We start from the raw sequence: 13390 nt of genomic DNA, 5'->3' as shown, positions 1-13390 counted from the left end.
TCTGCCTCCCGGCGCCCGCGTCATTGGATTTGATTGACAGCAGTGGGAGCCAATGGCTGCGCTGCCATCAATCTATCCAATCAAGAGCCCAGAACCCCAGGCAGAGGGACAGCGCGTCCCCGCCAGGTCAAGTTCCAGGGCTCAGGTAAGTAAAAGGGGGGGGTCGGTCACTGCCAGGTGTTTTTTCACCTTAATGCATAGGATGCATTAAGGTGAAAAAACACAAGGGTTTACAACCCCTTTAAGAATTAACGGAACCCCTGCGCGTCTGCTAAAGAGAAGCGCATTTCTGTGCATGTTGGCAAAGCACACGATTTTCTGTGTGTTCCCGACATCCATAGATGTGAACCGAGACTAATATTTTGAGGCACCCCCACGCATGAGTAACTGCATGAATTTTCACACAAGCAAACCGATAGTGCTGCAGCACCTTGGGGTTCGGTGCGGCACCATTTTACAAAAGTATCAGGGTCTTCATTCCCCCCCATTTCTCATTATAATGAATAGGCTGCATGCACTAGATCGCACTGTACTGTTATGACCCTAGCCTTAAAATAGCAGTGGGAAAGCTTTTGATAAAAGTCCATCTACATTTGGTTTGTAAACAATGAACATGATAGCCTAAAAATACAGATGTTTTGGAACTACATTTCCCATGATGCTCGTGTAGTGGAGCATCATGGGAAATGTAGTTCCAAAACATCTGGAGTGCCAAGGTTCGCCATCACTGAGGTTATGGCATAGTGCTTTTGCCTTTTCAATCCTCTACAGTACCTGGTTGAACCTACCTGGTCCTGTCTTCCCCTCTGTTAGCTGACCACGTTTATCATGGCTGCTGAGCCATGAAAGCGTGGTCAGGTTACATCCTCCCATTATTCCAGCTCTCCCTTGTGCATCATTGCATCTCCCTCTCTCCCTGCCAGTTTCGTATTGTGCAGTCTGTATGAGAACACAATCTCCTCTCCTCCCTTCCCCTCTGCTCCAGCCTTCATTTGCTATGGTGTTTCCCTGATTAAATCAATCAAAATATAGTTTGAAAAACATATGTATGTGTAGTGTTACATCAAAAACATATATAAGCCATTTCTGCTTCATTTTGATTACATTTTTTTTTTTTTTTTTTTTTTTTTTTTTTTTTTTTAGACGTGACTGGCATGGCACCAATAAACGCTGTGCGGACACAAGCTCAGAGAGCACAGATTCCTCTTCTGACATATCTTAAAGTTGTCAGAAGGGAAACTCAGTCCCTCCCACTTGGCTCCCTTAGGCCTGATTCATACCAATGCATCTTTAGTGCTTTTTGCATTTTGCAGATTTGCACTACAGAACGTGTTCTATAGGAAACCATGTTAAATGGACTGTAGTGCAAATTTGCAAATGCAAAAAGCACTAAAAATGCATAGGTGTGAATCAGGCCTTAGATCGGAATGAAGAGCGGAAGGAGAACACGTGACTGCAAAACAGACGATTAGAAAAAAAAAAAACACTGCACTGGTAAACGAGTAAAAGCATGGGGGGATAAATTAATTGTGGGCATTTGAGTTTACAACCACTTTAATGTCTACCATATTTAACACTGTGTGTACTGTGCTGGTAGATCTCATGATCCGTTTTAAACTAGATTTGAGCAATGACTGTCCTAGCAAAGAGCTAAAGCTCTAGAGGCTCTGCTTCTCCATTGTATTTTAATAAGGGGAAACTTAGTTCTCTCTTTGTCAATACAGGTCAGTTCCTCTCATCCCCATGGTGTGGGTCCAGGTACAGCTCCCAAAGTTTTACTGAGGTTGCACCAATCCCAGTGTACTGCTTCAATTGTTGTATTAGAAGACAGTAAAGGATTGGTTGAAGAATGTGAATTAAAATAATAAACTAGCTAAGATAAGAGTGATTCTCTGTAAGAGAGAAGAGATCCATAACCTTAGTACTCACGGAGTGAGGTAAAGTTATAGGGGAACGGTTCCAGGGGGCATGTCATTCAAAGGTTTGCCAGTGTCCAATCACCTGTAGGAAGCAGCCTATAAACCACGGTACTGTACTGTATGATTGATATATACTGTACATTATATAATATTTATTGTGGCAGAATGAATCGCTGTGAAATTGGGGGAAAATAAGACACAGGATTTGCACTTTAGGTTTCGGGGACTACAGATCGGAACGTTCAATCCTGTGTCCACATTCTACCAGGTGCCTGCAGCCTGTATGAATATACAGGTGTGTAGAGTCGTTATATACTCAAGCCTGAGGATAGCTTAGAGCTCCCAGTGTGGGAGACAGGATGACTCACCAAGGGGTCAGAGGTGCCCCAGCCAGAAGCCAGGAGGTCTCTTATCGGGGTGTCAGGAGAACCCCTATTCAAAGGCAGCAGGGCACTGCAACTAAATGCTAAGAGACCTAGGGGAACCAGCAGAGCTAGTCAGAGGGACTGGTAGGAAGAGCAGTGGTGTTGCCAAAAAGGGAGTAAGGGGTGGCTTGGTATTTTTGTTTGACTGTTAATATTGATGTGGAAAAATCCCTGCATGGGCAACTAATGTCTATGTAAAATTTGGTTGTATTTAATAAGAGTGGGCTGCCATGCCCTAAAATGCAGTTTTGACTGGTGCAAAAAGAAAAAGCACATACCACATGAGTATAATCTTCCTAATACCACAATATACAGACACAAAAATATATAGATATAAATTATTTTAAGGTATGCTGCATGAATTGGAACACATAACAGACTTACAGTGTAGTCTTCTCAAATTTGACAGCAAAAGTGTAAATACACTTTAAGCTATTATACTGGTGGGGAAAATGGCGATTGTGGAAATCACTATTTAGTCTTTATCTCTTCCTTACCTTTGGCTATGGCCTCTTTAAGTGTGTCACGCTTTGCCTGTAATTTGCAAATGGTGCTTCTCCCGGCCACATACTTTTGTAGCTTCTAAAGCACACAACAAGAAAGAAAATATTAGCTACATATTCACATTGTAGTAAAAAATAAAAATTGTCACTCACAAAACAGCCATTTGGGTTAATTATGCCCCTGTAACTGTTGGTACACCGTCTTTGCATAAAGGTCCACCACCTGTGCTTTGTCCACCTGTCCCATTCACAGATCTGCCCACCTGTCCCATCCATAGACCTGCCCACCTGTCCCATCCACCTGTCCCATCCACAGACCTGCCCACCTGTCCCATCCACAGACCTGCCCACCTGTCCCATCCACAGATCTGCCCACCGGTCCCATCCACAGATCTGCCCACCGGTCCCATCCACAGATCTGCCCACTGGTCCCATCCACAGATCTGCCCACCTGTCCTTGTAGCATTTACACAAGATAGGCAGGTCATCCATTTAATGACTGACATTTCTGAGATATCTAATTCATAAAAATGTATAGGTTAAAACTGACTCCATCAAAATGCAGAATGGTCAGACTGTAAATGTTGCAGTACCTAAAAATCTTGACTGAAATGCAGTTCCCATGTTCCTTTGCATAATTTATTTAATAACCACGTGCTATAGGAGGAGCTTACTCGTTGCATTGCTAGCATGTGATATTGGCGCTACTGCCAGAATGACAGTTCCTGGAAGTCAACAACCTATATTAGGTGAAAGGTGGACAGTGAGGCAAGCCTTCAAGACCCTCCTGTCCACAGATGCTACAGGGGAGAATTCAAGTGCCTTTATAGCAGCTCTTACTTATTCAGATGGGTAAATACAAGAGGTAGGTCAGTCTCAATGGTCATTCCCCATCTTCATCCATCTTCAATATAGCATCTTTTGTGACAAGCCCAGGTGCTGGCATGATAGGGGTCCTGAGGGATCTCTCCTGTGGGAAGGAATCTGAACTGAGTGCCCACCACTGGGTGAGGGTTAATAGTATTTATCTAGTGTGTTTCCAAGGGACCCAGTGCCTCCTGGTTGTCTGGCCAAGGTTTGGGGAGGCCTGCGGTGTTAGTGCCCCTTGGAAGTGGTGGCCCAGGGGTGCTCTTAGTATCACTATGGGTTTGGGACACTATTGTGAGAATGAGAACATGGCCACAACACCTCTTGTTTTTTTTATGCACATCTCCTTACGACCTAGACTGGAGCAATTTTTGTTATCAGGTTTCAAGGCCTAGCCACTGTGCACACATTAAGACTTTTTTTTATCTTTTTATTTACTTCTCACATGTTGTCACTGCACCTTATAAATATAAATGTCTAGGTTGCCTTATAGGTAGTTCAGCTCTGATCAGCTGGCTTTACGATTGCAAAATGAGTCTCTGTGAGACCAGAAGTTGCTTTTTCAACCAATAAATTTTACTTGTGTCAACGGATGGAAGGGTGAGATCTATCACCTGCGTTTTAGGGATTTGTCACCCCTTCAAAAAATCTACAAAGACCACAGAAAAAAAACTATAGAGCAAGATAACGTTACAGACAGTGGCTTTTTCATTTTATAGTAAGATGAGATTTCCATTTTTTCTGGAGCTATGAAAAGCCTTGATCAGAACTTTAAATGCCTACAACCAGCCACTGAACACGTGTAACTCATGTGTGTCAGTCATTAAAGGGATGCATTGGCAATCCTGCACACATAACACACAACAAGCCCAGTATCATCCAACCCATTTTGTTCTCACTGAAACATAGAAGGTCTCCGTGTCCTGCTGGTTGGCTCTTCTCTTAGCTGTGCTTGTCTTACTGCTGGTGTCTGATCCAGTGGATTTAAGAGATTCTGTAGACTGGCTGGACTGGAACGCATCTGATAGGTCATAGTCATCGGATCCGATAAGGTCTAGCAGAGACTGCAGAGTAGCTTTAAGAGTCTTATTCACCTTCAAGGATTAAAGTTAGGAGAAAAATTATAATACAGATATAAATTTAAATTCACTTGTCCGTGCCAAAATGGAATATGAGACATACACTCATCAACCATAACATTATCACCAGTCACCTAATATTGAGTAGATCCCTCATTTGCCACCAAAACAGCCCTGACCCATTGCGGCATGGACTTCACTGGATCTCTGAAGGTACATTATGGTCTCTGACAAGACTGGCACCAAGCCATCAGTAGATGGCACCGAGCCATTCTTTAAGGCCTGTAAGTTGCAAGGTGAGGCCTCCATGGATCAGACTTCCTATAGAGCATCCTGGTGCCATCTCTTCCCCAAGTAAGCGATGCATATGATGTAAAAGATAATGTGATTTATCAGACCAGGCCACCTTCTTCCATTACTCTGTGATCCAGTTCTGATGCTCATATGCCCATTGTAGCAACAACAAACTGCAATGCTCTGTGTGTTCTGACACCTTTCTATCAGAAGCAGCATTAACTTTAGCAATTCAAGCTCCAGTAGGTTTTCTATTGGATTGGACTACCTGGGCCAGCCTTCATTCCTCACATGCATTAACCATTTCAGCCCCAAAAGGTTTTACCCCCTTTATGACCAGGCCATTTGTTGCGATACAGCACTGTGTTGCTTTAACTGACAACTGTGCAGGTGTGCAAAGCTGTACCCAAATAAAATCCATGTCCTTTTTTTCCCACAAATAGAGATTTCTTTTGGTGGTATTTGGTCACCTCTGCGGTTTTTATTTTTTGTGCTAAAAAAAAAAAAAAAAAAACAAACATTTTTTACTTTCTGCTATAAAACATATCCAATAAAAAAATGTAAAAAATCTAATTTATCAATTTAGGCAAATATGTATTCTGCTACATATTTTTGGAAAAAAAAAATCTCAATAAGCATATATTGATTGGTTTGCGCAAAAGTTATCGCGTCTACAAACTATGGGATAGATTTTTGGACTTGGTGATGGTGGTGATCAGCGGTTTTTAGCAGAACTGCGACATTGCGACGGACAAATCTGACACTAAGTGAAACTTTTTGAGGACCAGTGGCACTAATACAGTGATCAGTACTAAATAAATGCACTGTAGCTGTATAAATGACACTGGCAGGGGTTAACATCAGGGGCGATCAAAGGGTTAAGAGTTCTTTAACTGTGGGGGGAATGCTGACAATGGAGGAAAACGGGAGTCCGCGTTTCTGCTTATAAGATCTCCACTTTCCTCTCTGGCAGAACAGGGGTCTGTCTTGTTCTACCTCTACGTGAAACGATCGGTGGGTCCCGGCGGCCTTTGCGGCTGTCGAACCTGCTGATTGGCTCCTGCTGTGTCTAATCAGAGCGGGAGCGGGTCTTAGGCAGCACACACGTACGCCCCAGACCCAGAAGTAGCGAACAACGTACAGGTACGCCGTTTCGTGCAGCCGGGCTACCCTGAGGCAGTATATGGGCAGTCCAGAAGCAGTTAATGAGCATTTCTGGGTTTCCATCCTTGGACCACTTTTGGTAGATCCTGACCACTGAAGACCAAGAACATCCCGCAAGAGCTGCAGTTTTGGAGTTGTTCTGACCCAGTCATCTAGCCATTACAATTTGATCTCTTGTCACAGTTACTCAAATCCCTACTCTTGCCCATTTTTTCTGCTTTCAGTACAACAGCATGGGACAACATGTTCTTGCTGTCTAATATATACCATCGAATTTCAGATGCCATTGTAATGAGATAATCAATGTTATCAATTCTATCTGATCTGGGGTAGACAAAACTGATCAAGTCTACCCCAAGTCAATTACAGCCCACATGTCAAAATCAGATCTGCCATTCCCGTGACGGTCATATGTTCCTGCTCTCTGTGTACACTACTAGCCAGAAGAAGTGGTTAGGGATGGAGATGAGGTCCTAGAATTTTGGCAAAAATATGTATTTTGCATAATAATAATAATAATGCTGTTCAATCTACTTAAACTGCATACTGCAGAAAAGGGGCATGCATGTGAAACATTTGAATATGAGGGTATCATTATGAAATAGAGAAGTTCACTTCAAGGTATTAAATCATAGTTAAATTTACAGATTAGTTGTACTTCAGTCAAAACTGAAAGCATCTCTCTGTACCTTTATTTAAATCATGCAGGGGAGTGTGATCCCAAGTGACAGACTATATGCTGGTAATGTCCAGAGTTGCTTGTCTATGTATATTTGCATCATCTTAAAATTTGAATTCAATTCTTGAAATATAAAAACTGAAAGCATTTTAGTGGTCTCCATTTGTTAAAATCATTCTCCGTGCCTTTTATTACAAAAATTGATGGAGGTTTCCAGAGCAGTAGATGGAGGTTTCCAGAGCAACAAAACTTGTACATTTGTTGCCTTTGGCTTTTTGTCTTTTTGTCAACGAATAACCCAAAAAACCTCCACCTATTTTCTGCTTCAGCAGAGAGTCTCCAAGGCTGCTGGCACTCAGGTGCTAGGGCCTAACATTGGACATCACCACCTAGACATAGAAACTGGGAACACAATGAAACGCTTTAGAATTTCTAGGGTGGCATGCTGCCCCAGGTGGTGAAAGCCTCACAGGTTGTTCCAAAAGGGACATCCCTGCTAATCCGGAGTGGGGGCAACCCTACTCTTTTTGCACTCACAAAGTGAAAAACCTCTGACAATGAAAACATTGAAAACAGGATATGGTCAGCTTGAAAGTAGTAGCTACAATGGCTGTACATTCCATCAATAAAAGAAGGGAAAATGGTTGTATGTTCCATAATCTACAAATAATCTTATATTCTTTCTCAGCATCTCCAACACCAGCCCCCAAAAGATAGCTTGGCTGAATTTATCCTCCCAAAGAGGACAAACAAGGCAGACATTTTTTTTTTTTTTTTTTTTAATAGTATTGAAAAAAAAAAAACCAACAACTGCCAAGAATTACTTGAGTGAAAAAATGTTTGTGTACTATATATCTTCTCTGCATAGTTTGGACCACTTTACACGTATGCCAGTGTTGTGCTGAGCATAAGCATTCAATTGCAATACAGGCTTAACATGCCTAGATGGGCCAAATAACGTACTGGTCTGATTTTTTTGTTGTTGTCCTATGTACTGTAATAATGTAGGGGACAGCTGGGGCAACTACTGAGGACCAAGAGTCCAACCATTCTAGAGGGATTCCTCAGCCAAAGATTTCTCTTAAATACTACAACAGTCGGCAGCACGAGAAGTAGGAGAGGAGGAGAGGTGAGAATCTGAGTTCTTCTTCAACCCAGCAGTTGGGATTTTTTTTACTTTCCCTTTCGATGATAATGGTAAACACTTTACCAATAGGTAATGGAAAACAGGACAAATAGAGAGGGTGACACAATAAAAAATGCCAAGTGTTCTAATCCCTCTCCACTCTATCCAATAACAAAAAAAAAGGTTGGCTTTAGTTGCACTTTAAATAAATAAGAAGGTGAGCAAAAAACGTCATGAAACCCCGATTACCTCTTCTGTTTCCAGATTCTCATTTTCCAGTCTGGACTGAATGTGCCGAAACCGACTGACTAACTCTTGGTGGAACAATGGCTCAGATCGAACCTCGGTTACCTGCAGACAGACATTGGGAATATAAATGTAACGTTAAAAGTCTGCATTCCAAAAACCAATCAAAACAGCCAGATTGATCTTCTCCGGTTGACATAAAAAAAAAAAATTGGCCAACAGGGTGCATGACTTTTACAAAAACAGTGGGGAAAATAATTATTTGATCCCCTCCAAATTTTGTAAGTTTGCCCACTTACAAAGAAAAGAAGGGTCTTTCATTTTTACCATAGCTGTATTTTAAATGATAGAGACAGAATTTCAAACAAAAATCCAGAAAAACTCATGATACACATGTTATAAATTAAGTTAATGTTCAGTGAGTAAAATAAGCACAATTTTGGTCTCATCTGAACACAGCACTTTTTCCCAATCCTTCTCTGAATCATTTAGATGTTCATTGGCAAACTTCAGACGTACATGTGAATTCTTGAGGAGGGGGACCTTGCAGACACTGCAGGATTTCAATCCATGGCAGCGTATTGTGCTACCAATAGTTTGTTTGGGGTGCCTTGAGATCCTTCTCAAGCTCCTCCCATGTAGTTCTGGGCCGATCCCTCACTTTCCTCATGATCATCCTTACCCATGAGGCAAAACCTTGCATGGAGCTCCAGACCGAGGGCGATTGATGGTTATTTTGTATTTCTTCCATTTGCAAATAATCGCTCCAACAGTTATCTCCTCCTCACCAAGCTTCTTGCTGATGGTCTTGTATCCCATTTCAGCCTTGTGCAGGTCTACAATCTTGTTCCTGATGTCCTTTGACAGCTCTTAGGTCTTGCCCATGATGGTGGGTTTGAATGGAAGAAAGATTCTGTGGACAGATGTCTTTTTATAAACATAGCAAGTTGTCGTTAGGAGCACCTTCTTAAATTGACAGGACTGATCTGTGTACCACATGAGCACATACTGTAGCCAGTCTGTGGGAGCCAGAATTATTATTGGTTGGTAGGAGATCAAATACTTATTTTACTCACTGAACTGCAACTCAAGTTGTAAGATTTGTATTATGAGTTTTTTCTGGATTTTTGGTTGATATTCTGTCTCTATCATTTAAAATTCACCTATGATAAAAATTATAGACCCTTTATTTCTTTGTAAGTGGGCAAACTTACAAAAACTGCAGGGGATCAAATAATTATTTCCCCCACTTGAGATACCTATGTCTTTGGGAGTAAAAAGGTCCCTTTAGGGCAGGGGTCTCAAACTGGCGGCCCTTCGGCTGTTCCAGGACTACAAGTCCCATGAGGCATTGCAAGGCTAATAGTTACAAGCATGACTCCCACAGGCAGAGGCATGATGGGACTAGTAGTTCTGCAACAACTGAAAGGCCACCAGTTTCAGACCCCTGCTCTAGGGACAGGATGAGATGAGGTTCTCAAATTGCCTACGTTTCTCAGTAGCCTCCTGCTGGTATTGACACAAGATGACAGTGCTTTGAGGTCATAGGGGTCACAATTGCAACCTGGCCCCATGCTCCAGGGGGCTCCAAGATGCCCCCCTGTACATCTGGATAGGAGGGCGGGCGGCATATGGAGGAACTGATTCCCTCCATTTTCCTCCTGCAGCCGCTGAATGCCTGCTTATACTCCTCTCTGTTCTGCAGACGTTCAGCGGCTGCAGGAGGAAAATAGAGAGGATCAGTTTCTCTATATGCGCCTGTTGCCCCTCCTATCCAGCTTCTTTCTGCTGCCTCCCTGGGCCCCTGTGCTCTCTGACTCATCCTAATCCCTGGGGATGAGTCAGGATGGAGAGCAGAGGAAGGGGCCGGTAAATGTGTCATTTACTGCCCCTTCTTTTTCTGAATGGACAGACTCAGTGATCAATACCGGTCACTGACTCTGTCCATCCATATCTGAAGCATCGCAAACTTTATTTACTATGCTTCAGTTTGTGAATGAAGGCAGAGGCTCTGTAGAGAGCTATTCCTGTCCATTCATTCTGTGCAGTTGAGGGCCATGTGCCCAATCTTCTTTTTTAGTCTAAAAGGTGAAACATGAGAGGTCTGTTTAGATCCCTGATATTTCACTATAACCCCCCAACGGTGCTCCTTAAAAGATTGTAAAAATAAAAAATAGTTTTGTAAATAAAAATAAAATAATTTAAAAAAAGGACTGACACCAGTGGCAGAACTTCCAGGGTTGCAAAGGTCGCACTTTTGTCCGTTCCCTAGCGTTTTGCCACTGAGCTCAAAGGTAAGGGCCCCGGCCAGGGGTCAGGGAGGCCCTTCATGGTTTCTTGCACCAGGGCCCTAAAGGTTCTAGTTAAGCCTCTGAACAGAAGTATGGCGAAATCACGAGTGGGAGGTGATCAGCACTGGGAGTCCGAGGAGGCTCAGTGCTGCATGAGGTACAATAAAGCAATATTCTCCTGGAAAGATGATGATCGCGCACCTCATCCCCCTCATGGGGTTGAAATTCAAATCGTGCTGGAGGACAGAATGCATCACTGCGCATTTCCATCAACTTGTTCTTGTCTGCCTGTGCATCTAAGTTGTCCACAGCCCCTTCTACGGCCTGAAGGCCTTGCTGCCGAGAAGTTTGCACTCGATCTTCAGCCTGCAGATACACACGCAGTGTCTTTCCCATAGACAGGTGAAAGCCAAGGTCACAGCACTGTAGAGAAAAGGAGAAAAAATCAATGAACAAATAAATAGCAATAACTGTGCTGAATTTAGTTTCAAAGGAGGAAACTTACATCGATAAGGTCACTAATGTCATGGATATAGTAATTATTGAGATTGGAGTTCACGGTGTTCAAGTTGATGAGATATTCATTCCGGGCTTTTGTGCATTTTTGACTGTTTTCCAGGTACTTTTTCAACCTCTGGAAGGACAAAAAGTCAAAATGAAAAGTTATTCTTCCCCGGAAGTGAAACAATTTGGTTATACTCCCTAAAAAGAACACACATAGCACCTGCAGGAATTACATATATCATAAAGTATATGTGTTAAAAACGTAATCGATTTAGTTGAAATTGCCATAGACAATACGGGGCAGTTGAACGTGAGAGAACAATTTGAGCATCCCAATGCAATTTGATATGTTTATCCAACATGTGTTTGGGGGCTCTGGAATACTTCTACGTGAAGCCTTTCATCAAGGCTTAAAATATTGCTAAAGGTCATAGGTGAATTTTGGGGGTTGGGAGAATAGTTAATAATGTTATAATGCTAACAGCAAAACAGCAACGTGACCTCGGAAACTGGTTGGCTACACATATGAAATTGCATTAAGCTATTTTAATGGACTAATATTCATGGACTCTTAAGCCAGCCATACATGGATCAAAATTCAGCTGGTTCAGCAAGGACTGGCTGAATTTTGATCCATGTATGGGCAGGTTGGTTGTACAGAAGTCGATGCACAAATGGACTTCTGTACAACCATCTCGTCATGTTTTTCCTGATCGATCAGTTCCACAGGCTACAGACGACAGCACTGATCAGTGTATTCTGACGGCGAGGAGGTCTCCCCGCCGTCAGAATACAATACCTCAGTGGAAAGGATTTCCCCCATCCACATAGAGTATGGGTATGGGGCAATCGGGTCTTTTTTTAAATGATGTATGTATGAGTTTCTTTACTCTAATGCCGCGTACACACGGTCGGACTTTTCGTCTACAAAAGTCCGACAGCCTGTCCGACAGACTTCCGGCGGACTTCCGGCGGACTTTCGGCGGACTTGCAGCAGACTTTCTAACGAACGGACTTGCCTACACACGACCACACAAAAGTCCGACGGATTCGTACGTGATGACGTACACCGGACTAAAATAAGGAAGTTCATAGCCAGTAGCCAATAGCTGCCCTAGCATGGGTTTTTGTCCGTCGGACTAGCACACAGACGAGCGGATTTCGGGGTCCGTCGTAGTTACGACGTAAAGATTTGAAGCATGTTTCAAATCTAAAGTCCGTCGGATTTGAGGCTGAAAAAGTCTGCTGAAAGTCCGGAGAAGCCCACACACGATCGGATTACCAGCCAGCTTTAGTCCGTCGGCGTCCGTTGGACTTTTGTAGACGAAAAGTCCGACCGTGTGTACGCGGCATAAGGTATAATGTTCCCTCGTGTCCTTCAGGTCCCAATCTGAATTGCTTATGTTCAACATTCAGTATAAATAAACTGCCCATCCTGGTATAATGTAAATTTAACTTTAGGCTATCCCATGAGAATAGACCTTCCTTGATGATCAAGCACCACCAACCCACTATTTTATCCACTTGCAGGCATCTTTTTCTACTAACCAGTCCTTTTAAAGATAACAATTCTTTGGGTGAACACTCATGCTCATTCTATGAAGAGGTGGAGAAGGTGCTAACAGCACTGGCTATTCAGAAGGAAAACAATTGTGATTGGAAAAGTTTTTATAACCTGTTCAATTGCCATACTCCCCAAGAAGCTTGTGGGCAGGCTGAAGTAGTTAGGTGCTATCCCGGCTGGGAAGGTAGGAGTTAATGCCTTTCCCGACTCTTTGGTCATTTTGGCGGCTCTGCTCTGGGTCCTGCCCACTGGTCCTGTGTTTTATGTAAGGGACAGTGGTTCAGTGTGAGAGAGTTCAGTCAGGGGGATAAGGGAGTTTGGGGCTTGCCACGGGGAACGAAGAGTTAAATGCAGAACAGTTACAGGGTCAGTGTACTCTATGTACGTTAATCTCTAAGAATAAAGGCCAACCTTAAGTTTGAATATTCCGCCATGGCAGCCTTAGCCTTGTCCCAAGGCATTGATGAAGACGACACACAAATCAAAGGTACCCCATGTGTAAGTGACCCTGTAACAAAGTGCCTAACATAGCCCAGAAGAACCAACTTGGGGTAGGCCTTCCATGTAACCCAGTACTTGGCACCCAACAAGTAAATTGGGAAACATGGGGGACGTGACAAACAACCTGTCTACCCCTGTAGGCCCCACCTGGCCAGCCTACAAGCCCTGTCCAGTAGTCACTGCAAATAGGTCACCACAAGCGTGCGCACAGGGTGTGCCCAGGCACAC

At 43.1% G+C, this 13390-nt stretch overlaps 1 protein-coding gene across 2 annotated transcripts in view; it reads right to left on the bottom strand.

The window, feature by feature from the left end:
* LOC141108568 (SLIT-ROBO Rho GTPase-activating protein 3-like) overlaps positions 1 to 13390 on the bottom strand; it is a 152594-nt gene that overhangs the window by 73496 nt on the left and 65708 nt on the right. For both annotated transcript variants that reach the window (XM_073600287.1, XM_073600286.1), the window contains exons 5-9: positions 11099 to 11227; positions 10795 to 11016; positions 8306 to 8407; positions 4614 to 4808; positions 2842 to 2926 (exon numbers count right to left, since the gene is read on the bottom strand). In XM_073600287.1, coding sequence (XP_073456388.1) covers positions 2842 to 2926; positions 4614 to 4808; positions 8306 to 8407; positions 10795 to 11016; positions 11099 to 11227 — 733 coding nt within the window. The remainder of the gene's footprint in view (positions 1 to 2841; positions 2927 to 4613; positions 4809 to 8305; positions 8408 to 10794; positions 11017 to 11098; positions 11228 to 13390) is intronic.

The sequence above is a fragment of the Aquarana catesbeiana genome, linkage group LG09 (assembly GCF_042186555.1).
Source record: "Aquarana catesbeiana isolate 2022-GZ linkage group LG09, ASM4218655v1, whole genome shotgun sequence".
Classification (NCBI taxonomy): domain Eukaryota; kingdom Metazoa; phylum Chordata; class Amphibia; order Anura; family Ranidae; genus Aquarana; species Aquarana catesbeiana.
The sequence above is the reverse complement of the archived record's forward strand: the minus strand, read 5'-3'. Positions and strand labels throughout refer to the sequence as shown.